Source organism: Thunnus maccoyii, chromosome 2 (assembly GCF_910596095.1).
Source record: "Thunnus maccoyii chromosome 2, fThuMac1.1, whole genome shotgun sequence".
Classification (NCBI taxonomy): domain Eukaryota; kingdom Metazoa; phylum Chordata; class Actinopteri; order Scombriformes; family Scombridae; genus Thunnus; species Thunnus maccoyii.
Genome location: NC_056534.1, coordinates 33,042,318 through 33,067,862, shown reverse-complemented (window position 1 = coordinate 33,067,862; position 25,545 = coordinate 33,042,318). Strand labels below are relative to the sequence as shown.

At 39.0% G+C, this 25,545-nt stretch overlaps 1 protein-coding gene across 9 annotated transcripts in view; it reads right to left on the bottom strand.

Annotated features, from left to right (window-relative positions):
• The window catches only part of LOC121887251 (zeta-sarcoglycan), a 368,949-nt gene that overhangs the window by 73,039 nt on the left and 270,365 nt on the right, over positions 1-25,545 (bottom strand). For all 9 annotated transcript variants that reach the window (XM_042397929.1, XM_042397955.1, XM_042397937.1 and 6 more), the window contains one exon: positions 3,472-3,559. In XM_042397929.1, the coding sequence (XP_042253863.1) occupies positions 3,472-3,559 (88 nt within the window). The remainder of the gene's footprint in view (positions 1-3,471; positions 3,560-25,545) is intronic.

The window sequence follows — 25,545 nt, the reverse complement described above, 5'->3', positions numbered from 1 at the left end:
GAAGCTTTGGGGAGCTTTAACAGCAGGAGGTGAGCTGTCAGGGATTTCAAACCTTCAAAGTGTCAGAAAAGGGAAGACTGTGTGTGTGTGTGTGTGTGTGTGTGTGTGTGTGTGTGTGCGTGTGCATAAAGACACTAGAAGCGGCTGGCCAGCCTACAGGAGATGCATATCTATATGCTGCATCCACATCAAACATGAGGAGCAGATTAGTTTGCTCATTTTATGATATTAACCCTCAAAACATCTTTTTCCGTCCATGCTCCATGTTTAGGTGATATGACTAATACATCAGGAATCACCAATGGCCAATCCATTTATGATGATGGGATTGTTTTACTGTTTATTACTGCTGATTTAAAGTCCTTAAGTTTTGTAACATACATTTCTGCTCCCTTGAGTATTCAAGGTGTCAAGTAAATTTGCAAATGTTTTCAGTAAGGAAGAAGTGAAAGGCTGAATAACAATGAGAGGAAATTTGATGTATTTCCAAATGCAATCACAGTTTCACTAACCAATCACATACTGGCAACATAACTCCAACATCCATCAAATCACATGTTGAATCTGTTGGCAATGGCATCAATAAGCAGCCAGATCTGTTTCATCCAAACTGAACATAGCTAATCACAGACTAAAGAGAAGTAACAACATCATTTATTATATGAAGGGATAAAAATGCCATGAAGTTGGATACAGCTACTGTAAAGTCATCTATAGGCTAATGTTAAGATCACAGAGACAAACTGTAAGATCACAGTGAAGACTGCAAATACCTTGTGACATACATTTTGACAGGAAACTCCACCGGTCAACACTGCAGTGTCTGCTTTCCTTCAAGACATAAACTCAAAGAGATCATCACCAAGTGCAAGAGTGTAGTATGGTAAGTATGAAAATTTCATTTTGATTATCTCCAGGAGGTTCAAAAGAGCACTTTCAAGTGACAATTTTCATCCACCAAGTTGTAAAAACCATCTAAATTTTCCCCATATTGTGATTATGACAACACTCCACAAATATTTGCAAATCCACAGTGAAAACCACTTACATTATATTAAAGCCTTGTCCTTGCCAGTCACCACTTTTCTCTGATGTTAAATCACAATACAGACAGAAATCCATCATACAACACTACAAAATACCAAATCCTCTGCATTAACAGTCCAGAATGAATACGAGCAAATATTAAACCCTTTTAAAACATGGAACACATAACGTCGCTGGCTTCATCTGTCTGTTCAAGTAACGCCTTTTTATTATTCAGACTTAAGCGTCTTTTATGTAAATGTGCCTTTTATTCAGATATAACAGAACATTTATGGAAAGGGTTACATGCTTGCACGATATTCTGTCCCTGGTGCACGAGGGGGAGCAGAGAGAGAGAGAGGAAGAGAGCACGTCGTTGAGTTAAAAAATATTATAATTAGTAGGATGAGGACTGGTTTTGTTCTTTGACAGGCTGCATCACTGATGGATTTTAAAACTTATTTTGCTGTTAATTAATGAGCATCATCAACATAAGAGATGCCGTTCATTGCTTCTCACAGTAAATCCACAAATGCAGTTTTTGCATCAATATCATCGTTTAACGTTATTATAGAGCCAATTCTGTCGCCTGTTTTATAAAAATCCGAAAGCACACAAGCGTGGGGTGACAGGATGTTAAGTTGGGACCTTTTTGGTGGATATTCATTTATTCAGCCATCAAGCTGACATGAATTAAAGTTGAAAATACAGGGAGAGAGTGCTGGTCAGTATTGACCGGAGGCTACTTAACTTGTGTAATAAAGAGACTAAAAGAGAGATGACAAGAAGTGAACAAAACAGCCAACTTCATTTTATATTTAACTGCTCTGAACTCTAACCACTGCCATCATAATACTGGTGCTTCTGTCACTGTGATACGCACAATCCTAACGACCTTACATATGTACACTCAGTGTAACCAACCAAACATGTTGAATGCATTTCCTTCCTTCCAATCTTTCCACTCTTACTGGTTATACTGGCAACTTTAGTGATTTAATATTCTGTCCTGTAGTCTTGAGTTAATAGTTCATCAGAAACCAAAAGACATTTGCAACAAATCAGTGTCACGGTTGTCAGAATCTGGCAGGACATTGTGAAGCTTACAACCATAACTTGAACATTTACTGTTTACAGATAGAAGGGCTTTTAAACCAATAACGTCTAGAATATAAAAAGCAAAATTTCCTGGTTTTGTCTGCTGTCACCCTACTCTGATGAATGCTTGGTTCCTACTGTATGTTTAGCATTGGCAAAAGTTCAATAATCTTTTCCCTCATACTCTGCTTTTATTCCTCTTTGGGTGAATGTTTGCTTTTTCCTCATGCTCCGATTTTCTCTGTCATTTCTGTTTTTCTACATCGTCAAAGTCCCCACATTTACAATTCCAATGTCACCGTATCTGACCTACAATCTTTCTGACCGCGTTCTTTGAGCCAATCAGTCCATAGCGGCTGTTCTTTAAATAGTATTTTATAGGATAAGTTCACAGTTTTTCAAGTCTGTCCTAAAAAAGCTATCAGGTGTGCAAATGAACACTGACACATGTTTTATTGGCTGTCATCATTCCTCCTGTTCATACTGGCCATTAAGAGATCCCTTCATAATGCCCTTTCAAAATCCACAGGCCTCTTTCTGTATGTAGTGTATTTAAAGTTTAGTTGAAGATAATTTGAAGCTTCAGCTGTCCAAATTAGTCAAATCAATTCAGTACTTTCAAAGTCTTTTTGGTGCCAGATTCCCGCTCCACTGCAGCTGAGCAGGAATACTCCGTCCATTGAGACACGGAGGGAAAAGACTGGAACTGTGAAGGATATCCGCTTTATATTACAGCAAGCGAAACCCATTTCAGTGCTCATGTGGCCACCTGAGTATTGCTTTAAGACAGGCTTGAAAAATTGTGAACCTATCCTTTAATAGTACATGACAGAGAAACAATGTATCAAACCATATACTATAAGCTGATTCTCTACAGTTATTTTCATACAAAGAATTCTCAGATGCTAATTTTATATTTGCTTTGTTAAAAGTCTTTTCAAGAATTTTCTTCAACTTTTTTGAGTCCCATAAGAATATTCCATACATATATACATATATATATATATATATATATATATATATATATGACACACGTCCCCCCGAGTGACGTCTTCTGTAGAAGACTAGGCCCTCACTAATCCAATAAGAGCTTGGAAAAATGATTTAGTCGAGGAAACAGCACGGCTGTCAGCCTCAGTGAGATACACTAATGGAAACAGATAGCATTTAGTTTGGTAAACAGAAGGAGGTAAAATGCATTTAGGAATTTCAAGCACAAACAAAGCAATATAACTGAATGTCTTGAATGAATTATCTAGTTTGGAGGTTGAAGAAAATGCTTACTGCCAATGTAGTATGTGTGGACATAATCTTTGTATGGTGTGTGTGTGTGTGTGTGGATCTTACCCACTGTTAGCTGACCGGTCAGTTGTCCCTGATCATTCCTAGCGTTGACGGTCACATTTCTGTCAGACTGGAGGATCAACGGACTGTCCTAAAGAGAGAGTAGAAAGGTGAAAAATGATTACGATAACGGCAAATAGACTCAATTTAATTTGCTAAAAATGGTGCGAAAGCCTATCCGCTACATTCTTAACCTTGACAGCATCCATCCAAACTCACACACATGTTTTCTGTGCTTTCCTTCCCCCCCCCCCCGTAGCCCCTGACCTCACCCGTCTGGACCCAGTCAATACAGTATTAACTTGTATAACCAACACTGCCTGAGCCTGTATCAACCTTCACACTTCTGCCAGCCTGACATACTCAACGTCTGATTTGCATAATACATTCAAAACAGCATTCTGTCTGTGAGTGTGTTTGCTTGTTTCTGATTGTGTGTGTGTGTTTGTATGTGTGGAAAAAAAAGGCAATTATTCTCAACCTAAATGAGCTAAATGCCATTGTGACCCTGACCTCTGCTACACTCTTTAAAGTCTGATTGAACCAGACGCCGCCCGCATTAGTTTACATTCAGCGGATGTGTGTTGCAATGAATGCAAACAACAATGTCTGCCATTTCTATTAAGTCTCAAACTCAATCTAACCTTTTACTATCTCCTTCTCTCTCTCTCAGCCCCCCCCCCCTTCGTCTCCCTTGTCCCTCTCTCTCTCTTTTCTGCGTACATCAGTCTGCAAAATCTTCCGACTCACATTCTTAACCAAATTTTCCCTCCGTTCTCCCTCTCTCCTTCATTACATCTCTGCACTTACATCATTTCTTTTTATATTCTCTTCTTTCTCCTCCACTCCTTTCTCTCTCTCTCTTACTCTCTTTTAAATTGCTTATTTGTTTTGGCGGCCCTAAATGAATAGCTCACAGGTGACCCAATTTCTCTGTTGATTTCCCGAAATTAATATCTTGCTGCATTCTGGTCTGAATTCCAAATGAGAATTGTGTTAAAATTGGAAAGTCGTTGATCCGTTGAAATGGAAAAATCCTTCCTCCCCTCCCTCCCCCTCCCTCCTTACTTCCTTCCTCTACACTCTCAATCTCCCTCTCTCACCCCTCCTCTCTCCATTTTACTGTTTGCTATGGATGGATATTCATTGTTTTGTGGTCCGCTATGTGAGTCGAGACGAAATTTCTAATATGTCACACCTGTCTCTGTGCTCTATTTCGGAACGTCCGGAGACTCCCGGGACGGGCTGATTACAAACACAAACAACCGCACAAACATGAATGAAGAAACACAAAATGCACGCATGAAGCATACGGAAGCAGACACATGCATGGGCATTCACAGAACCGGTGACAAATTGTGACTATGTGGGTAACATTCACACCTACATACATCCATAAACACATATTTTACACACACTCACTAACATCCAAACAAGTGCTAAGGTACAAAGTCATACACACCCCCAGCCTCCGTGTACATACACACAGATGCACACCACCCACTCATATAGAGTCAGGTAACAAATTTGCCAAACAACAAATGAGCGCTCAACACGGTTTATTGTGCATTGCCTCTCTCATCTGTTTCCCAACGCATGTATGCTGGATTAATTATTTTCAACGGGGCGTGTGATAGGCTTCACTATATTATCTTTCCACTCTGTTTAAAGCGATGGGCGCTTTGTAAGGCATGACAGATGTAATGTACTCTGAATCATTCCAGCTCAATGGGCAGTGTGCATGAACAGGCCTGATCCCATTCACTTAGTGCAGGACTCTGTCATTTAGAAGTGCAGCCATAGATGGAAAGTCTTATTTGATTAAGCACTCATATGCAAATACATGGAAATAAGGGGCTGTAAATAATTGCTGAATATTAAACAGCTGCTAATGTCTATTTATACAACAGTTGATTGAAGCCAAATAATCTGACTGGTGGAAACATGAGTAGGTAACCATAATGGCTTGTCCTTCTTGATGAAGAAATGTTTTTTTTTTGTAGAAGCTATCAACATTATTTACCATGCACAGCATCAGGTGCAGAATCTCAGCTCCCTATCGACTCGGTTACTGATTTTCACTAAAGTAAGATATTGTATTCAGAACTATACATACAGAATTGTACACTGTACCCTGATAAATCTATCCTGGCAGTCTATTCAATCATTGTTTGGAAAAGCTTTTGTGGATTGTGGAAAACAAAGGGATGCAACAAGCTGTCATGAAGCATGAGTCAAAGTCAACGGGACAAATTCACTGGTTCCTTTTTGTTAGCACATTTGTCAAACAAATGTATACACTGGATGAGCTGATGAGGGCAACGACAACGGCCAAAACAAGCTGGACTCTTCTTCTACAACAAAAGTTACTGGAGTTTACAGTCTGTTTCCCCTCTTCATGCACATTGGAAGAACTGTAGGTGAAGTGAACTGAAGAAAAAACCAAAAAACTACCATATGTTGCTGTCTCCTTTAATATATTTTGAGTTGAAAACCTATTCAGTTAGATTTCTGTGACATTAAATGTTTATTTCTCTCCATGAAAGTCCTTATTTAAAGCTCTGATCTTCAGTGATGTTTGCATAATGTTTGATGGTGGTTTGATGTTGTCTCATTTTAATGTTTGATGTTGGTGATGTTAAACTAATAAAATTTTTGCACAGCAGAATGATAATCATTTCATTTCTCAGATTTCAATCCAAGCTAGAAGTATGCAAGCACATCCAAGCTGAAGAGGGCGGATGCTGGGCTGAAAGTGAGCAAATATCTAAATAAACATATACGCAGCTCGCACACCGCAGGGCTCCAGTGTCCACTGAAATGTATTGCACCAGAGTGACGCTTCCGCCACTACCGCTCTTCATCAGACTCCATAATTAGATTTTTTCTACATCGTTTGCTATATTAGCCAGCTAGCTAACCACGTAGCTACTTTCATACCTTGTCAGCTGAGTGGAAGGCAATGTGTGAGGATCTTAAGCCCATTCTGCCTATAATGCTACGCTATAACATTAATAGGAGTGTAACTAATGGTAATCTTAAATGAATTCTGTTACTGTATTGTTCAGGACTTGCCCTCCGATCGAACAATTCCAGTCATTGCATTTACAGAACTTAAAATTTAAAAGTCTGGTTTTCCACCGGATATGTTGAAAGTTTCCCCTGAACGTGGAGATGCTGCTGTTCGTGACTGTTAACATTATACATTAATAGGCAAAATATGCTAAAGATGACATGTTTCGATAAGCAAGATAAAAGTGTTTCTGACTGGAGTTCGATCCATTGAAATAACGATTCAGGATCGGAACAAAGCTGTAGCATGAATCTCATAGCTAGCCTGAGAATACCTAGTAGAGAGCAGTGGTGGGATGTAACTAAGTACATTTACTCAAATACTGTACTTTAGTACAATTTAGAGGTACCTGTACTTTACTTGAGTATTTCCATGGCATATCCTTCCACTCCACTACATTTCAGAGGGAAATATATGTGTAAAATATAAATAAAATATATGACCAGTTTGTTATATGTGTATTGTTATACGTAGATTAGTATCATGTGTTGAAATTAGCTCTATCATGACAACATTAAAATGTTGCTCACATGTACATGTCAATGAAGCATTATTCCAATCATTTATATATGATAAATATATAACACTCCATTTTGCATAATCAGTACTTTTACTTTTGATACTTCATCTGAGTATTTCTTCCAACACTGGTAGAGACTAGAGAACATAAAGAATAGGAGCTGATATATTGATTTTATTACATCAAATTTTTATATTGATTTTTTAAAATCAATATTGAAATTATTTAGTCCCTAATATCGGTATCGGCCCCAAAAATCCAGTATCGGTCGGGCTCTAGTTTGATGTTAAAAGTCCAGTCTGTGTTTGAATTATAGCACACTCTAAGATGTGTGTGTGTGTGCATGCACTGTATGTGTGGGCACAGTTTGTGCTGCATGTTCAGTTTGCTTTCTGTAAGCAAAGAAACTGACATATTACTGATATGACAATGCAACATCCATCTACTTCTTCACCGGAGACATGAGGACACTGCCGATTTTCCATGCCATTTACAGAACACAGCTGCAACACGGACACATCCACATGCTCGTATTGACTGCCAAATGATCTTGCTGTGGCCAATTTACAGCAGCCTCACAATGATTAGAGATGAGTCCACCTCAGATAAGCCTCATCGCCATCCAACATCACGTTCACACAGTATCATTATGCATAAGAGCACTGATTAAACAATACAATATGAAACCACCCTACAGCGATCCCGCATAAAACACATCAAACATTTCGATATCAGCAAGCCTATGTTGCATTATAATAATATAATTTAAGACAGGAATATCCTCGGGCTGCCGCAGGGAGATGAGTGTGTAGAATCATGTACACACATGCAAAGAAAATAATTAAAGCTTAACAACGGCATAACAACATGCAGCAGGAAACTATATTCAAAACAAATCCTATTCAAAACTATTTATTTTGGAAAATGGGTTTGTCAAGATATGTGATATATGTGATTTGATTACATTGGATCATATTTGTAGGCCAAATAGCAGATGCTAGCAGTAGGATTGATACCATATACAAAGAGAACATAAGAAGAAACTGAAAATTGAAATCCTTTGATGTGTAAAATACATGAAAATGTGCAGAGGAAGTATGATTTCAGCCTTGATAGGAATGAGCAAAATACAATAGCAGCAATGGTCGCACCGATGGATAATTATAAAAAAAAACCTACTGTTTGGTGAGTGCACGTAGCACATTTCCTCACATGTATCATATATCATTTATGATGTTTATGCTCAGCCTACTTCTCTGTTTATCGCTCTCTCCTGCTCTCTGCATTGTCCCTCTGGCTTTTGTGTTTCGCCTCTCGTTCATAAATCTCCCCTCATCGTGCGAAATGTGCGCAGAGGAACAAATGAATACACTGAAGGCGCACGCATCACGCTGTCTCTTGTGAGCTGACACAACATACACCGCTGTGCCATTAATTCAGTTAATAGTTTAATTTCGCTTTGATTATAAATACAGGCACAGGGCTGCCAGCCTGAGGTAGCCAATGTAATTAGTCAGGTAATAATAAGCTGTGGACTGGTGGCTCATCATCGCAGCCTCCAGCCTCCAGTGCAGATGGGTCCTAATAACAGCTTTCAGCCTGCCTGTCTGTCTCACTGGCTGTCTCACTATCTCACTGCATGTCTGACTGTCAGTCTAAGCAGGTCTGGACTCAAGGTTAATAAGTGATGCCATTGGTTATTTGTGTTTAGTCATCACTCTAATAACAGCTTTCAGCTCACCTGTCCTCGCTAGCTGTCTATCTTCATATAGTGTCCATCTCGACAGCGAGGGCTCGAGCCTCATAGAAGCTACATTTGGTTGATTTGTCTTTGCCATCAGCTTAATAACAGCTTTTAGCTCTCCTGACTGTATCTCTGAGGTTGCTTGTCTCACAGGCTGTCTGTCTACCTCTCTATCTAAAAGGCCACGGACACGAGCTTAACACAAGATACTTTCAGCTGTCAATCTAATATAAAGCTTTCAGCTGTCCTGTCTCTGCATGCCTGATTCTCCTCCTGTCTTTCTGACAGTCCAAAAAGCTACCGTCACTTCACCCTGTCTACCTGTCTATCTGCAACTCGGTCTGACTCTCTGAATGAACTCTGATTATTTCGTGTCAATTCTGATTCAGCAACTCAGTTATCAATTAAATCAGTATTCACATTCATGGTGGGATGGGTGTGGCTGAAAGCTCTGCCAAACCGGTTTGTAGCAAGCATTCAAACCTTTCCTTAGGTACCAATAATGTAGAGTATTCCCTTTGTTATTAACTGCATTACCTTTGCAGTTGAGTGCATTTTCTTCCACATAAACGTTTATAAAGCCAATTTTTAAGATTGAGATTTACACTAAAGACTCTTTGAGAGATGATTCCAATCTGAATCTTAAAGAGCAGTAGGTTCACGGCTGTCTGATTATGTGGATTCATCTCTGTATTCATTTGAGAAGAGTCCCACTGTTATAAACACTAGAGGAAAATGTTTTGTGTTACTTACAAGCGTAGGAGGATGCTATGAACAACAAGGGCAAGACAGACATGATAGGGAGACAGTGATATATATTGTACAAACAAGTGCTAAATGAGTTAAAAAATGGAGGAGCTGAGACAGAAAGGGAAAGTTGTTTAAATTTATCTGCAAAGACAAGTACATTGTGCTGTCTATAGTCCAAGTTAAAACAGAATACCATTCAAAGAGAATGTGATAAAGTGCCCGCGGTGTCCCTCCATTCCTCTTTTGACTTTAATTCAGCTAATTAGCAAGGACTATTAAATAAGTGATGTGTTTGTTGGTGTGCAGTGCTAATTTGTTGTTTTGAGTCCCCACGGCAATATAACAAGAGAAAATTGCTGCTTGCTCAGTAGCTTACTCTCAGAGGAACTTGGATCTAATATGTTCAAGGGTCTCCATGTGCATTCAGGGGCCTTATCATCTATTTAACATGTCATCAGTATCCTGTACAAGCCTTGTGTCAACAGTTTTGAGATCAGTTTAGTCCGTTTAAATCTCAAAGTGACAGCTGCTCTGAGACTCAGCCAAGCCACGCCAGATCATCGTGTGTGTGTGTTTGTGTGTGTGTGAAGGCACGACCTTAAGAATGGAGGTCAGGACCCTCTCTCAGTGACTGCAATTATTTTAGACCTCTATGTCAGAAACATTAAATAAATGAATCACAGTGCTGCTTGATTGGATTGTTAAACATCTGTTTGTGATTTCTTTTCAAAATCTTTTAAAACAAAGTTGTACGGAGATTAAAAAAAAAAAAATGTAATTATTACCATCACTTGAAAGCCTGAAAGCTTTACAGCTAAACTACAATAACTCAAATTGAGTGTCACAGTGAGCGTAAAACTTTATCTAAAACTGAATTAATTATTCTATCTGAACCACTAAATTGGCTCTCACTGGCTTATTTCAGGGCTGGAAACTGTAGGTACAGCTTTATAACTGGTTGGTAAGGGGATAGCTCACTCTATCTGGCTAGCGAAGCTCAGAGCTGCTGGAGCTGCTGTCTAAAAAAGAACAGGAAGTGAGATTTACTCATTTTTGAGCCCCTGTACCTCAGTGGTACTACAGCACTGTAGCTTTTTGCCAGATTCCAGGCACCTGTTGCATTGAATGGCTTCTCATCTTCTTTCCTTATTATGTACCACTGTCGAACATGTACTCTCTCAGTGGTTCACAACACTTTTTGGTTCTTTTGATGGAGGCAGCTGTGTTGTGATGTCGTTAACAGCATAAATTGCTGTATTACAGTGAAGAACAGTTACTTTTGGTGGAGCTTCCTCAGGGCTGTGCTGAAGTCTGAAGTCAGAAGAGAGTATGAAGTGTGCAGCATATGCTTGAATATGGGGAAGAAAGGTGCAATATTAATGGTAATAAACAGATGTCATTCACTGTTGCACGGACATGTGACAATGCATATAGCTGCCTGCTGCTTTAACATAAGTTTCAGCCAGGTGGAATTCAATATTTTTAATGCATCATGCATAATAATGCATAATAATATGATTTTAGCTACTCACCAGAAGTTGTGATAATTGGACTAATCTCTCTCTAGGCTGTTTTTTGGCTACAAGGTTAGGGATCGTTAAAATCCAAAACATCTCATCTGACTGGATACACACCTCTGTGTAATAAGCCTGCCTTCAGGTATATCCAAACACTGGATTGATCTAACATATTGGTGAGATTAATTTTCCTCTGACACTAATGTAACTCTGATATTAGTTATACACAGCAGTTTCGAATGATTTGCATTTGTTGTGCTTTTGCACAGGGGCATGTGTGTTTGTTAATGCATTTAAGTTTTGCAGCATCTTCAAGCGAGCGTTCACTGGCTCGTGGGTGTGCATGAATGCATTTGAGCCCACACATGCTCGTTCTTTTTATATTTACATATGCAGCTCAGTAAGCTTCTATTTCACCACAAGAAGCACAGGTGTGTGCTATTTGTAAGTCTCCAGACACCAAACTAAAGCAACTGAAACCATTAATCCAGCTCACCTGCTAGATGAAAAATAATTTGCTGTCTTTTCACACCTTCCAGGCGATCTCATTATGATTCATCTAAAGATTCATAGCCTTGCAGTGCAGCGGCGCTACAGGAACCTCAAATGTTTTATTTTACTGTAATTCAACAGCTTTTCCAACAAAAAGAAACAAAATCCCCCCTTCTACAGTCAAATGCTTAAATGAACTGTGAAGTGTCAAGATTTTATGGGGATTGATAGCATAAATTACTGCTTCTTTATGCCTGAAATGTTTACATGGTGGTGAATTTTCGGCAACACGCTGACAAATTTTTTAATGGGTTTTTTTTTCTACTAGCATTATGGGGGTTACAGCCTCTACCGTGCCACCATTGCTTATTCTGCCAGACCCAAAGAATGGATTGTACTCTACCACAGGGGAATGTAGAAAAAGATGCAAAGATACACAGATGGAAAGGGTGAGAGAGTTGGGGTGTGGTGGACTTGGTGTGGGGTGTGGTGGGAACAGGAAGTAGAGGTAGGCAGGGACCTCCCGGCTTCAGGCTTGGAGAGAGATAAATCTTGAAATGAGGAGAGAGGGAACAAAAAAAAAACAAGAGAAGGAGGGAGAGCAAAATAGAGATGGAAGGCAGAGGAGGGTAAACCACAGAGCATTTGTTTTAGAGATAGACACACCAAATAGATCTATAAACAGAAGCTGCTACATCAGCTTTTCTACTTTCTGCTTCTCCACGATAATATATATAGCGCTAAAGAGACCAGTCAACAAAGTCACACAGCTTGAGGAAAAAAATGCCAACTGGAAAAGAAATACTGGAGGAGATTGAAGTCAGATGAGCCACTGCGATATCACATTCGAACTGGAGGTTGTTTCAGATATTATTTACTATGTATAACTCAGGTTGTCCTGCAAATTGAAAAAGAAAAAAACTAAATATATATAGAACATATGCACACTTTTTCATCAGTTACTCTCCCCTAAATCTGTCGTCACATGACTCACTGAACTTTGTGCACGGTCTCCTGATACTCACCAAATGATTTGACTTGCTTCATTCTCCCAAACATCTAAATATTTTCTAAATGAATATGAATGTAAGTATATTAATGAGCTTCTTGAAATACATCTAATCTGTGGTGAAATTAGCATTTCGCTGTAGCCCCTGATAAAAAAATGCTTGGCGTTTCTACCCACGTATTTCATATAGGAGAGATTGAAGTGAGGGTTTTTACAGAGCGTACCTCCCAACCTGAGGGCTTAGAGATAAAATATACCTGAGGATGTTTTACAGTTTTACAACAATTCAGATTAGAGCTTAGAGAACATATTTTCATAAAGGTTTTAAGCACACAATGTGAGGATATGGTTAGTCCTGTTGTAGGAGAGCTTCTGCTGTGGCTGAACAAAACCTGTCAGGACATGATAAGAGAAAAAAAATGGTCAAAAAAAAAAAAATCAATAAAAAAAAAAACAGACAAAATTATGTGCATGCTGGCAACTGTATACCTGGTAATCATTACTCTTGTTTGTTTACTTTCCTGCAGTCTCTGACTCACTTATTAATGCATGTTGGACTGATACTGTTCGGTGTTCTGCTATCTGCATACACACAGAAAGACAGCTGCGGCACTGTATTTGTTGGGATGCTTGTCTTTCACACCAAACCTGAACTCTAGTCCTAAACTATGCCTCGCAGAAGTAAGAATCCTCAGAATCTTCTCATCTTGGTGGATTTTACTTGTATTTGTATCATTGTACAGACACAAGCAGACAGGTCAGGATCCAGCCGGCTAGCAGGTTCAAACCTGCAGGACCTTCTAGCTGTGAGTCTATAGTGATAGCCACTGAGCCAGTGAACCGTGATCTTGGTGAATATGTTATTATATTATGATGTCATTCTTTCTTCAGCCCCCTACAGGTCAGCTCCAGTAATCTGAGGGAACTTACTTATTTGCAGATAGTGTGAATTCCCAGCACAGGCAGCAAATCAGTAACATCTATAGAAAAGTAGGACTTGTATGTGACTCATAGTGTATGGTGGTATTGAATAAACATCATATAGCTATGCCTGCTCTGTTTGTTTCAAATGCGGGCATGGAGGCAAAATTAAATCAGTTGTTTCCTTACAGCAATGAAGCAGTGAGGTGTTGAATCATGATCCTGCCCTGTGGGGCTACAGCGTGAGCCAGCCGAACTAATCCATGATGTCAAACATATCTGCAAGCATGTACACTCACACACACACAGCGTACCACACATCAGTCTGCAGAACACATGCATTCATAGTCAAGGTCATTATATTTACACATGCAACATTAAGTATATAGGTTGTGTTCAAACTTAACTAGCTTGAACAGCAAGATACAGAATTACATTTGAGCACACACACACACAAACACACAGAGCAACCGAGTCAATATGGACCAATGTCTCTGACTGCATCATATTTGCCCTTATTTGTCTATATAGAAGCAAATTCTCCCCCTCAAGTTCTGCATCCTGTGGCATGGTTGAGGAGAAGAAAAGAGACAAGATAAGTGGAGAGGATGGAGGAGGAGGAGAGCCGAGCAGATAAAGTTGCAATGCTCCATTTGCCATGAAATATTCCCCTGTGGAACAAATACTTGAGGTGAAAGAGGAATAAGTTAACTCTGGAGAAGTTTGTGTGTGTGAGAGAGCGATAGAGAGAGATGTGTGTGTGTGTGTGTGTGTGTGTGTGTGGGAGGAGACTACCCAGTGTCAGAAACAATGCATGTGTGTATGTAATGTATGTGTACATTTAAAATGTGACAGTATTTGACCTTGTTCACCTGTATTTGTGTCTAAATGTATGTGTGCTTAGATGTGTGTGTTTGTGTGTTGGAATGTGTGTTTGTATCTGTCCACGCAGACATATCTTGCTGCTAATAGATTATTGATCAGGGTCAGTTTCTGAGACCTGTACTGGCTGACTCAGACATGCACACACGCACACATGCACGCACGCAGACACACACACACACACACACACACACAGAGTTACTTGCAATCTCCTGAATACTTCTATTGAAAACAACTACTCCCAAAATGTTTGCTTTTCCCTTCTTATTCACTAATCATTCTAACGTGACTAATGTGATGCTTCCTATCATTGGCACACTGGTTTGGAGACAGGTACTGCAGAGTCATGGATTCCAAATAGTAATCTTTGAAATGATATGAAAATTCATTTAATATCAGATTCCTTATATGTGTTTTATTGCTCTGATGTCCCTCTTCCTTCATGTGCTTTCCTTGCTGTCTCTCTTCCATCCAATTCCCCAGGGGATCATAACAGATCCTTTTTCATTTGTACAGAACTCATGGGCAAATGGCTTCTTGTGTGTGCATGTGTGTGTTCAGAGCCCATCTTCTCTTTAATGGCTGTACACACTCTTCTCTTTAACCCCGTCACCTCTACAAAGTCAGGACAATCCATTTCATCAAAGCAAGACAGATCAGATAGCTATCATAGCTAGCAGAAATAAATAACACTTACATTACTGGTCTATTACTAGCCTAAAGGCTGCAGGTTCCTCCGCTAATCTAGATCACAGTTATCGTTGCTATAGGAAATATGGCACAAAAATGTACTGGCTTATCCTTTGCCTCAAGGTTATTGGATTAAAGCCTGATCTACATCAGAAAAAGAGAGTGCAGCTGCAGCTAAAAGAAATGAAACAAAATGAGAAAGACGAAAAAAAAAGCACCATTATTTACTGGGAAATAGTTTTCAGTGAAGGGTTTTTATGTTTCACCGGTTACTGATGTACAGAGGAGGGAGAGTGTGACATGCTAAATACCCAAATGCATCATGTGTTGTTCCAAAGTGACCAGTCATTTAAATAGACTTTATCTCTCTCTCTCTCCTGTCAACACTAACTTATGTGCCTTTTTATCCGGCTCAACTCCACCAGCTTGTTATCCCATAGTCAGCCACTGAATAATGTATGCTGGGTCTCCCCCCCCTCACCCACAGGAGCAGTGTTGGAAGGGATATGGCTGCTTACAACCGAATACCCTGATTCACTAGGGGCTTGAGACTGGTGGGAGTTTTCACGTTCTTATTTTCTATAAAGACCCAATCCTGTTAAACAGTACAGGGGGGAAAAAATGCTAAGCAATTCTTTGTCTGCTTCGAAACACTTTGAAGAAGGAAATGGGCAGAATTTGCAAGATTTTTCTGAACTTTTTCAAATGGACTAAAAGCTTCTGAGTGTTTGTCTTACTGGATTCTTGAGAATTCAAACTATGCCAAAAACCAATCCAGTGTAACAATTAGCTCTTTTGGTGTGAAATGATAAATCACTAAGCTTGTTTAGCCGTGCAAATTCCGTGCAATTTTATCACTCTTTGCATGAAAACAATCAAGGGAGGAAAATAATTGTTTTTTCAAACCTCATCTCTAACATTCCTTAGTGCGGCAACCTTTTTGTTTGCATTTTGGTTTGCGAATTGAGGCTTTAATCAAAGCTCCCCAGGGTTTTTTGGCTCATTTTCTAGCAGTTCAGTATGTCTTGTGGTTTGTTAGTGTCTCATTGCTGTGACAGGGATTTCCTGATGTTGGCCTCTCTGCAGAGCTCTCAGCCATGTGATGAAATCCCCAGTCGAGTAGCTGCCTTCATAATTACTGGGAATGGTTTACAAGGGTGGGACACGAGAGAGATGGAGTGGATTCTCTTGATGGCAAACTGCATAAAATGAGACATGGGAATGGCTTACTCAGATGAGAGGTGAGTGTGAGAAAAAGAGCTGGGATTTTGTCTGAAGGAAAAGACATGATGGAGATGAAAAAAGACAGGAAATGGTTGCAGTCCAGGGAGCTAAATGAACTTGTTGTGAACATGGTGTCATAATTTCACAGCACGAAAAGGTTGGACACAGCTAAGAAAGATGACTAGGTATCGGTTTGAGTGGTAAGATGTGATGTGTGACATTAAAATGACAAAGATTAGGATGTATGCATACAATACCATACAGCAATTCAAGTGTTAATAGATAAAACGGTGCAAATAGCTTCAGCTAAACTTCATCTAGGTGTTACATAGGGCACCGATACTATGCTGCCGGTCACAGCTGACAATAAAGTCACATAATGGAGAATGCAGAGCAGTATAATGGTACAGATCTAAGCAGTCTGAATGGAAAATATAGAATTTAATGGGAATAGTTCGCAAAGATTGGGCAAAATGCAAGGAGAGGATTATCGAGAATAGTTTCTACGATATGAGAAAGAAAGAGGAATGCATTCAAAGAATAAGACAGGACATACAGAGTGGGGTAGAGCTGGTTCTCAAGGATGAAAATAAAAATACACCTTGGAAATAGTTTCCAATGAAAAGAATGAGTGAACTAATGGTACGTGAGGAGCTGCGTACAATAAGTCGTCCAGATGAGGGACATGATGCAAGAATCCAAGGATAAGTGTTAGTACGTAGTAAGTACAAAATCACACTTTTTTCATCCTCTCTGTCATATTTTTCTTTTTTCTTCATATCCCTTTCAACTGTCTTCTCTTCAATTAATTTTCAACTCTCAATTTTTTTTCCAGGCAACAGAAGACCACCTGCTTATTTACATTCTTGTTTTATCTCGCTTTGATCTCTATCCAGTGCTTAGTCCTTCATCATCCTTCCCTCCCTCCCTCACTTCCTTGTCCTTCTATCTTTAGTATCTCTTACTGTTACTCCAGTCATCTTCAAGGTACAATTTTGGACAACTATTTGCTGTATGAACACTACATTGTCAGGATTTTTGGGATGTCTGGGCAGTGGATATTTGGGAGAATCTTGGTTTTGGTTTGGTATTCAGGATTATCATACCTTTAAGTTACTGAGAATCAATATTTATATTACTGGAGACTCCTTTGCTACAATTTCCTTTAACTTCTCTGAGTTGGACCATCTGTTGTTTAGGGATTTCAAGTCCTCTCTCTCCCTCCTACCCCTCTCTCTCTCTTTAACTCTCTTCTCTCTTTTTTCTCAGGACTGCCCGTCGGTTTTGGTTCATGGTTCCTGTCTATGTTTCATCCAGTGTACTTTGATCTGGGTCTTTATCCTCCCGGAGACTCAGCCAGTGTTTGCTCTGTCTTTCTCCATAGCTATTTTTGCATCATGTGTTGTTACTGACTAACTGCAGCGCTCACTCTCAGCACCTCTGGTCTTTTTTTTATTCCTTCTATATGAATAGTAAATGTTCCTGTTTGTGTCTTGTGTGTATATTTATCCAGGTCTCTGTGGCATAGTGCTGATTTTGGGATTGATGTCCTACAGCTTTTGATAGCATGTTTGCTGTGTGCTTTTTTTTATAGAGTTTGATTCATCACTACTTGTAAAGTGCTGCAAAACTTGAAGTGTATTAAGTTACAGGTGGGTGTAATTTAATACACTTCAAGTTTTGCAGTAATAGGTATATAACATTTTTTTCTTTTTTTATATAAAGTTCTTGTCTGAATATTATAATTCACTTACTTTGTAGTTTTTTCAGACTTGTGATTTGGGGTTGTATAAATGCTACTGGATTGGGAGGAGAAGTATTGGTGCCACTGTCGCAGCTATGACTGGAACAATCAAACAAGACAGTCATTAATGTTAAGTATTTAATCATCTAATGTCATCCCATTTCTGGCTCTTGGGTTTACAATTACAAGGAGGGATTTGCCAATTGGCTGTTGTGATTTTTGAACACTGGTCTAAAGTTGAGTATGTCGCTACATATGGGACCAATGACCTAAGCAACTAGTTAAGGACCTCTTGGCCTGAGCTCTGTCACCCCAGGAGTATCGTCACCATTATTGTGTTGTAGCAAGCTCTAACAACTCAAGGAAGAAAAAGATCTCACTTCCAGGCTGACATTTTAGGGCAGCACTGGGATTCTCTCAGTGGCAGATGCATGTCTTTGTGTTGGCCTCCTAGAAGGTGAGCCTTTATGTCACGGTATCTCACTATGTCCTTTGTAAATTTACCATGTGACATCAAGGAGTGATACAGTCTCAGCACATGATTGAATACTGCTGCTCTTTTAGGAAGGATGAGGGAGCTGTCCAGGTGCTGGAGGCGTTTTCCAGTAAAGGGTGCCGTACCTTGACAACAACAACTATTAGTCTTCAGTCTGCCAAATTGTATTCTCTTTCAAGAGCCACCCATTATCCACAAAGAGCAAACATTTATTTACTGCCTTCACTTGAATAAGTACTTAACTTACTATTACACACTCAAAACCATTTAATCTGCTATCAAAAAATAATGAAAAGGCCAGCTCACTCAAAATGTCATAGTCATCCACATAATTAAAACATTTTTGCTGTTGTCATGCCTAAGCTACAAAACATCATTAATTACATGACAACATAGCATGAAATGCCATTACCTGAAAACCTTCAATGAATGAGATATTACACAAATTCTGACTGAATAAGCTTACAACCAAGAGACAGACTCAAAGGATGAGGGAGATACTTTATGTTTTGCATGACAAAATATTAGACTTTTTCCACACATTCAGTTTTAACATGGTTAAGGAGGGCAAGATGTCTGCAGTATAATTTAAGTGATATCAATTTAATCTTGATTGGTTTATTGTTAGTTATTAATTCCACTGGTGGCCTAAACAATGCATTTTCTATGTTGGTATTGTTACTTGTAAAGTGTAGTGAAAGTGAGAATTTAAGTCTTAAAATATGAAAGGTAGTATGATGAAGATTAAAACAAAGAGCTTAGAAATGCACAGCTGAACATTAGGAACAGAGGTAAACCTATTTACTAACTCTCCGCCTGTTTTTAATGAAGGGATTTGCCAGCCTCTTGAATTCTGGCAAATGGCCTTAAGAAATGTATTCTCATTTAGAGCACTAAGGTTGGCAGAGGAAGACTATAGCTACTCTGGATGAGCCTTGCTCAAAATCAGACATCTCTGCCTGGTCCATCTCTTCCCCAAACACTCCTTTTCAACCCTTGTTTATTTGTTTCCTCTTTGAAGATTACCTCTGATAAAATCAGAATGAAGAAATGAACTGTTTACACAGAAGATTTTCTACAACCTAAAAAAATGCTATCAGTCAAATCATCTTTAACTTTGTTCATAGTGTGTTTTGCCTCTTTTCTGGCAATACGAGTATATGGAGGCGGAGAGAGAGTTGGTAACCATAACTGTACATAGTTTGGAAGAAGTTTGAACACTGTGAAGTATAAGGTTTTTATTTCCACCTGAATATTTTTTGCTAACAGATGCCTGCAGATGATATATAGCTGTGACTTAGCTGGAAAACCTAATGGGACCACAGAAAATGAATATTTTATATGTTTTTCTAAGGTCATGTCAAGGCGTCGTCCATGTAGAGACACAAATAACCCCTGCTTCAGAGTAACTGAAGCATAAACACATTATAGTCTTTTGTTCCCATGTTGAAACTAAACTTTGTGCATATAAAAGAGCCAAAACAAGTGCTAAAGTGGAAAAGAAGTTCATATAAAAAGTAAATCACAGCAAACTATCTATATTTACATAATTTCCATGTTGTGGCTTTATAAAAAGCAAAAAAGCAGCATATGGTCATTTTCAGAATTTCATTGGCTATTTGACACACCAGTCATTGGCAGAATCTGTTCCTATTGGCTTGGTCTCGGTACACGAAAGAAGAGGGGAAGGCACTTCCATTCAATGCGGACTCTCGTTGGCTATTGTAGGCTGTGGACAGGACATGGAGGCTCCTATTGGATCAAGTGAGGTGTCAATCGAAAGGTCAGAGTGCAGACGCTACTTTGATACCAAGATGTGGCTAATGTTTACATTCTAACAAGAGTTATGATGGAGATTGCATTGGAAGATTAGGACATCTGCCGTCTAATTTGAAATGATGCAGCAGCTATTGGATATTTGTGGATATTTATTAATGCAATAATGTATTTTGCACTAAACATTTTATTGGATTGGATCAACAGGACCTTTGCCAATGTAAGAATACTGTTTTTGTCATATCAGTCAGTGGAGTAATATGAAGCTTCATAGGTAAGTAGCATGAATTTTCTAATTGTTTGTTGGAAATCTAATAGAGGTGTTGATTATACCTGCTGTTGTGACTGTATCTTGAAATGGTTTGTATTAACCGAATCACAAGAATCCTAGCTTTCCAAAGATGTGTCACATGAGTACCCACTTAAAGACAGGAGTTGTGTACATAGTATGGTTGTGTACTTAACAGTATGATGGTCCATGGACGGGCCATCGGAACGTTAAGGGGTTTTAAGATGCGCTGGACTATTTCCATGATATTATCATATGTGATATCAATATTTCATTTTTTAAATATCATGGTTATCATCAATACTGGCGTATCGCGACACCCCTACTACAACCCAACAATCCTTCAGCAGCATAGCGGCATTGCCACCCACCAGTTTCACTGTTCTAGCAGGTTTGGTAGAAAGAAGCCATATGTGAGTCACAGGTTGGGCTACTTAATTAACAAATTTGGTGCACTGATTTCACATTACTTTCCCCAAATTATTCACTAGACCTGGAGCACTTAACCATTAGGTGTTGTCCCTTTAATTTACCTCAGGAGTTCTGCTCTGTGATTATAAATGCAGATTATAAATGCATGAGATAACTCATCCTGAGGCTGTTTTTACCATAGCAGGGGGCTGTAATTTAAATACAGTCTAAGCAAAATATTATCAACCATTTTCTGCCCTTCACATGGTAATAAAACTTCATGGCATTGCTTTTTAGCTTTTAAAAAGTGGGTCTGCCACTCACTTTGGCGCAACAATACAGGTTGTTGTAAATTGACTCACTAATTGATAACTCTTAAATCTGTGCACATTTTTAGTCCTCTTTAATCTTGTGAAAAACGTTACCTGCTCCTAGCACCTGATAGCCCAGATTTCATGTTAACTGAAAATGTCTGCAGGATGGATATGATCACTGTTTGGTTAGGACAAAACAAAACAAAAAACCCTCTCCCAAACAAATCAACTAACAAGAACACATGCAAAAATGAAGGAAGATATGTTCAGTATGAAGCTGCCATCCTTTGTTATCCTACAGGGGGTGAGGAAGACAGAGGTTTCAGTAGACAAGTACACCATTGCAACTGTAAAGGCTTGCCTTTCCAGCAGTTAGCAGAGTTAAACCTGCTTCCCTTACACTTATGTTCATGTTACTGAAATGCAACTGAAATTATCATTCACTTACTATCTATTTTTTATCATGCACTTCCTCTCATACACACACACACACACACACACAAACACATAGAGAGAGGAGCAGGACAATATGTAATTAAGGCTGAACCACATTGTACCAATGATCTGCACACTGGTAATTAAATCTAATCTGTGTGTATCTCCTCAGTGCAAGCAAGTGTGTCTTTGTGTGCGTGTGTATATGAGTGTGAGTGTGTGTTTAATGTCATAAGGCCATAGCAGTGTAATGCCACACTCCCATCCAGTTAATTAATTCAAATGTCCACCCTTAATTAATTTCACACAGTGGATTGTGACCGTTCCCCTGGAAACAACCAGAGAATACATAAACCTGCAGGGACAAGGTGTACACTAGGGTATGTATAAATCCACTGTCAACGTCTGTTTAGTGTATTTTTGGTTTTAAGTGGAAGTGTGTTTTTTTAGCAGGTGAAAAATATCTCAAGGTTACCTTATACTGTATGCTGAATCATTACAGGGTGATATATACAGAGGATATTGAGCTTATGAAATAATAATACATGACAATTACAACAACACATGGAATAAATTATATCTTATTATTACTTAATTAGCTTATCTGGCAAAGTAATGAAAAATACCCTACAGCAAAGAATAGTTCAACCACAACTAATATAACCCAAATGAAACAAGTCTATTATTACTACTATGCACTGGGGATGTGCAGAAACCCCGATATTTGAATTTGTATCTACATTTGTTGAGACAGCAAAATTATTTACATTTGTATTTGTATTCGAATAAAAATGGAAATAGGGATAAAAATCAAGTTTTTGTTTTCATTATGCTTTTAATTTTAGGATATTAAGAGTGTTAAAATAAGTGTTTATGAATAAACTATCTCCAGGTCTCCAACTCAAGTCCCAGATCATAGACGACCGCACTGACTACTGAGCTAAACCAAGTGCATCGCCAATGCCCAGACAGACCTCTACTTATTTATACACCCATAATACAGAGATAGCGCAGCGTGTAACATGTAGAGAAGAACGATTCTTGCTTTGCACTTTTCATTTATTGCCTATTTTTTTACAACTTAACTTTGTGGAAAGGAGAAGGGGAACAACAGGTTATGGAGAGTCCCTTAAAATTTATATTGCTTACTTGCATGCCAAACAAATATGTTGGTTGGATGGAGAAAATAACTGGGTCCACTCGATTAGAAGACAACAACAGAAAAATATGAAGAGGAAATTATTTTACTTCACTCGCAGATCATTTGTAGTTCAACAGGATATTGAAATAGACAGCGCAGTAAGAAGGATATAAGTAAATGATGTTAGACCAGCCATGGACATCCAGGACAGTTTTCAAACTTATCTTTACTTATTGCTCATCTTACTGTGATTCATGTTAGGTTTCATTCAGTGTAGTTAACATGAATACCTCTCATGTCAGAGCATACATCGACACGCCTCATTTGACACTTATTACACTGAACAAAATAGCTCTGGCTGTGGAATGAAATGTCTCTTACTTGACTGTCTCTTTACCTAATGTAGGCCCTCATTTTCCCACCGATGCTATCACTGAAACTAGCCGTGGGCTAAAAGATAAATTTGTCTGTACAAAGCTATCTGCTTGCCTAATCATTGTGCCAATTATTGCACAGAAACCAGGATTGGGGGGTATTCAAACTTAAATATACAGAGAAAACTCTTTAAAGCTCTTCATGCTTTAAAGCGAAGCATCACAATCCTTTTTGCAGTTCTCATATTAAAGCTGAAGCCATGGTTGTTACAGACAGAAAGGAAAAAGAGTGTGCTGTGGCTAAAAGTATAGAGTAACTTTGGGTTGAGGTAATAAAGTCTAAAATAAAACTGCACTCAAGAAGAAACCCAGCCAACTATCAATGACCCTGAGTGTGTGTAGATCACTAAATCAAATGTTAAATGGAGTGCTGGCACACAGCTGATGGCCTTGTGCTCAATGGTTACTACTGTCTTTGTGCCAGCAATGCAGCATTTATGGATGTGGAGGGAAATGCTGCCTAGAGCCAGGATTAGTTATGAGGAAGGGAAGGAGTTAGTTTATTAAGACAGGTACGTCATCTCATGGGCATCCCCATGTCATGATATAAGTAAGGTAAAGAAAAGAAGAAAAAAAGTCTTTAAAATAAATGAGAGTTAAATGCAAAATATGTCATTTCTGCTGCTAGGGGTCTCTCAATCCAAATAAAAACAAAAGACGGAGTTTGAAGACGTTGTGAAGCAGAGTGGGATCATGGGAGTTGTTGTTTTCATTGTTAAACAATCAGCTTCTCCACGTTTGGATGACATCATTGTTCATCGTTCAGGGTGTTTTTACTAAGAGCTGAATTATCCGCAGATGTCTCCTCCTCTCCAAAACAAACATACATGGGATTAAAACTGGTTAAAAAAACACTGAATAAAGCAGTTTCATGTAAAAAAAATCAGTGTTTCTCTGATGCTGTTCAGCAGACAGGGGATCCGGGAGAGGCTCATGTTTGCTCAGCTTGTTTCTCTGATAACTTAAGATCCAGCTGTCCGATGACTAAAATCCTTCATCCAATTAAAAGATATACTTAAAAACAACCAAGATCTAAAAAGTTTATAGTAAAAATGTGACTTAAACCTGAATAAAAGTCAACCACAACACCGATGTAATTATCTTGTATGTGTATACTCTTTGGTAGACATCACTGTAGTTGTCCACCACAATGACGCTTGGAGAGCTTAGAGATACAAGTTTGCTTGACGAGGAAGTGGCAAGCATATTTTTGATGGACTTTGGAAGGCGTGATATCCATTTTAATGACAGCATTATCAAAATTCTTAGATTTAACATGGTACAGCATGATGTGCCCTTTTTCTCCAGTCAAGTTTTGTGATAAGGGCATTTGTTGTGGCTTTTGGATGATGTGACCTCTCAGACAGCAGCTGGAGGGAGGGATGGAATGATCTTTTGGAGCAAGGGATTAATATTCTTATTCATTTTGTCTCGTTTCCTCTCTCCCCTCAAGGGCCAATGTGACTTTCATTCTCCTGACATTCTAAAAAATGCTGTTAAATGTTAATGGAGACTATTTTTACATAGGTCGCGACCACGTCTGGCACACACGTACATACTGGACACTCACACACACCGGACACACACGGGAATCTGGACATTTGCCCAAGCAGACAGACAAATATGCAGACAGTCACACGCACATACACACCCATATGCTCAACTACACACTCTTCTAAGCTCAGTCTGGAATCAAAAATTGATGACCGTATTCTTGCTTCGGGAAAAATGATCAAATAATCCCCACTTCCACTGGCCCCGCTAACCTCTTCAAACCTAACACAGTCAAACTTTTCTTTCTTCTTTTTTTCTATTATCTTCAATTTAACTTCAGTGGCAGCCTTGACTTCTTATTTGATATCTATTTTAATGTTGTGGAGGACATGGAAAAAGCTTAGACATCTGACAAGCCCTCTATGTCTGCATGGTGGCGCTCTCATCTTCTGACGTCGACACTTATTATCACCGACAGTACGTCTAAGTCATTCCTTTCCGCAGGCTGAAGGCAGCAGAAATTCTCATGAAGTGAGCGCCACCTGCTAAAGGTGACATGCTGTTTAAATCAAATAAACTTTACCTCTGTTGGACTTGGAGACACTACACATTGTGCTCATTTATGGTAGACTGGTGAGTTATACTTTTCAAGCAACAAGAAATAAAGAAATATAATGGAAGGAAGCACTGGCTCATACTCTGTCTTGAAACATTTCAAGCT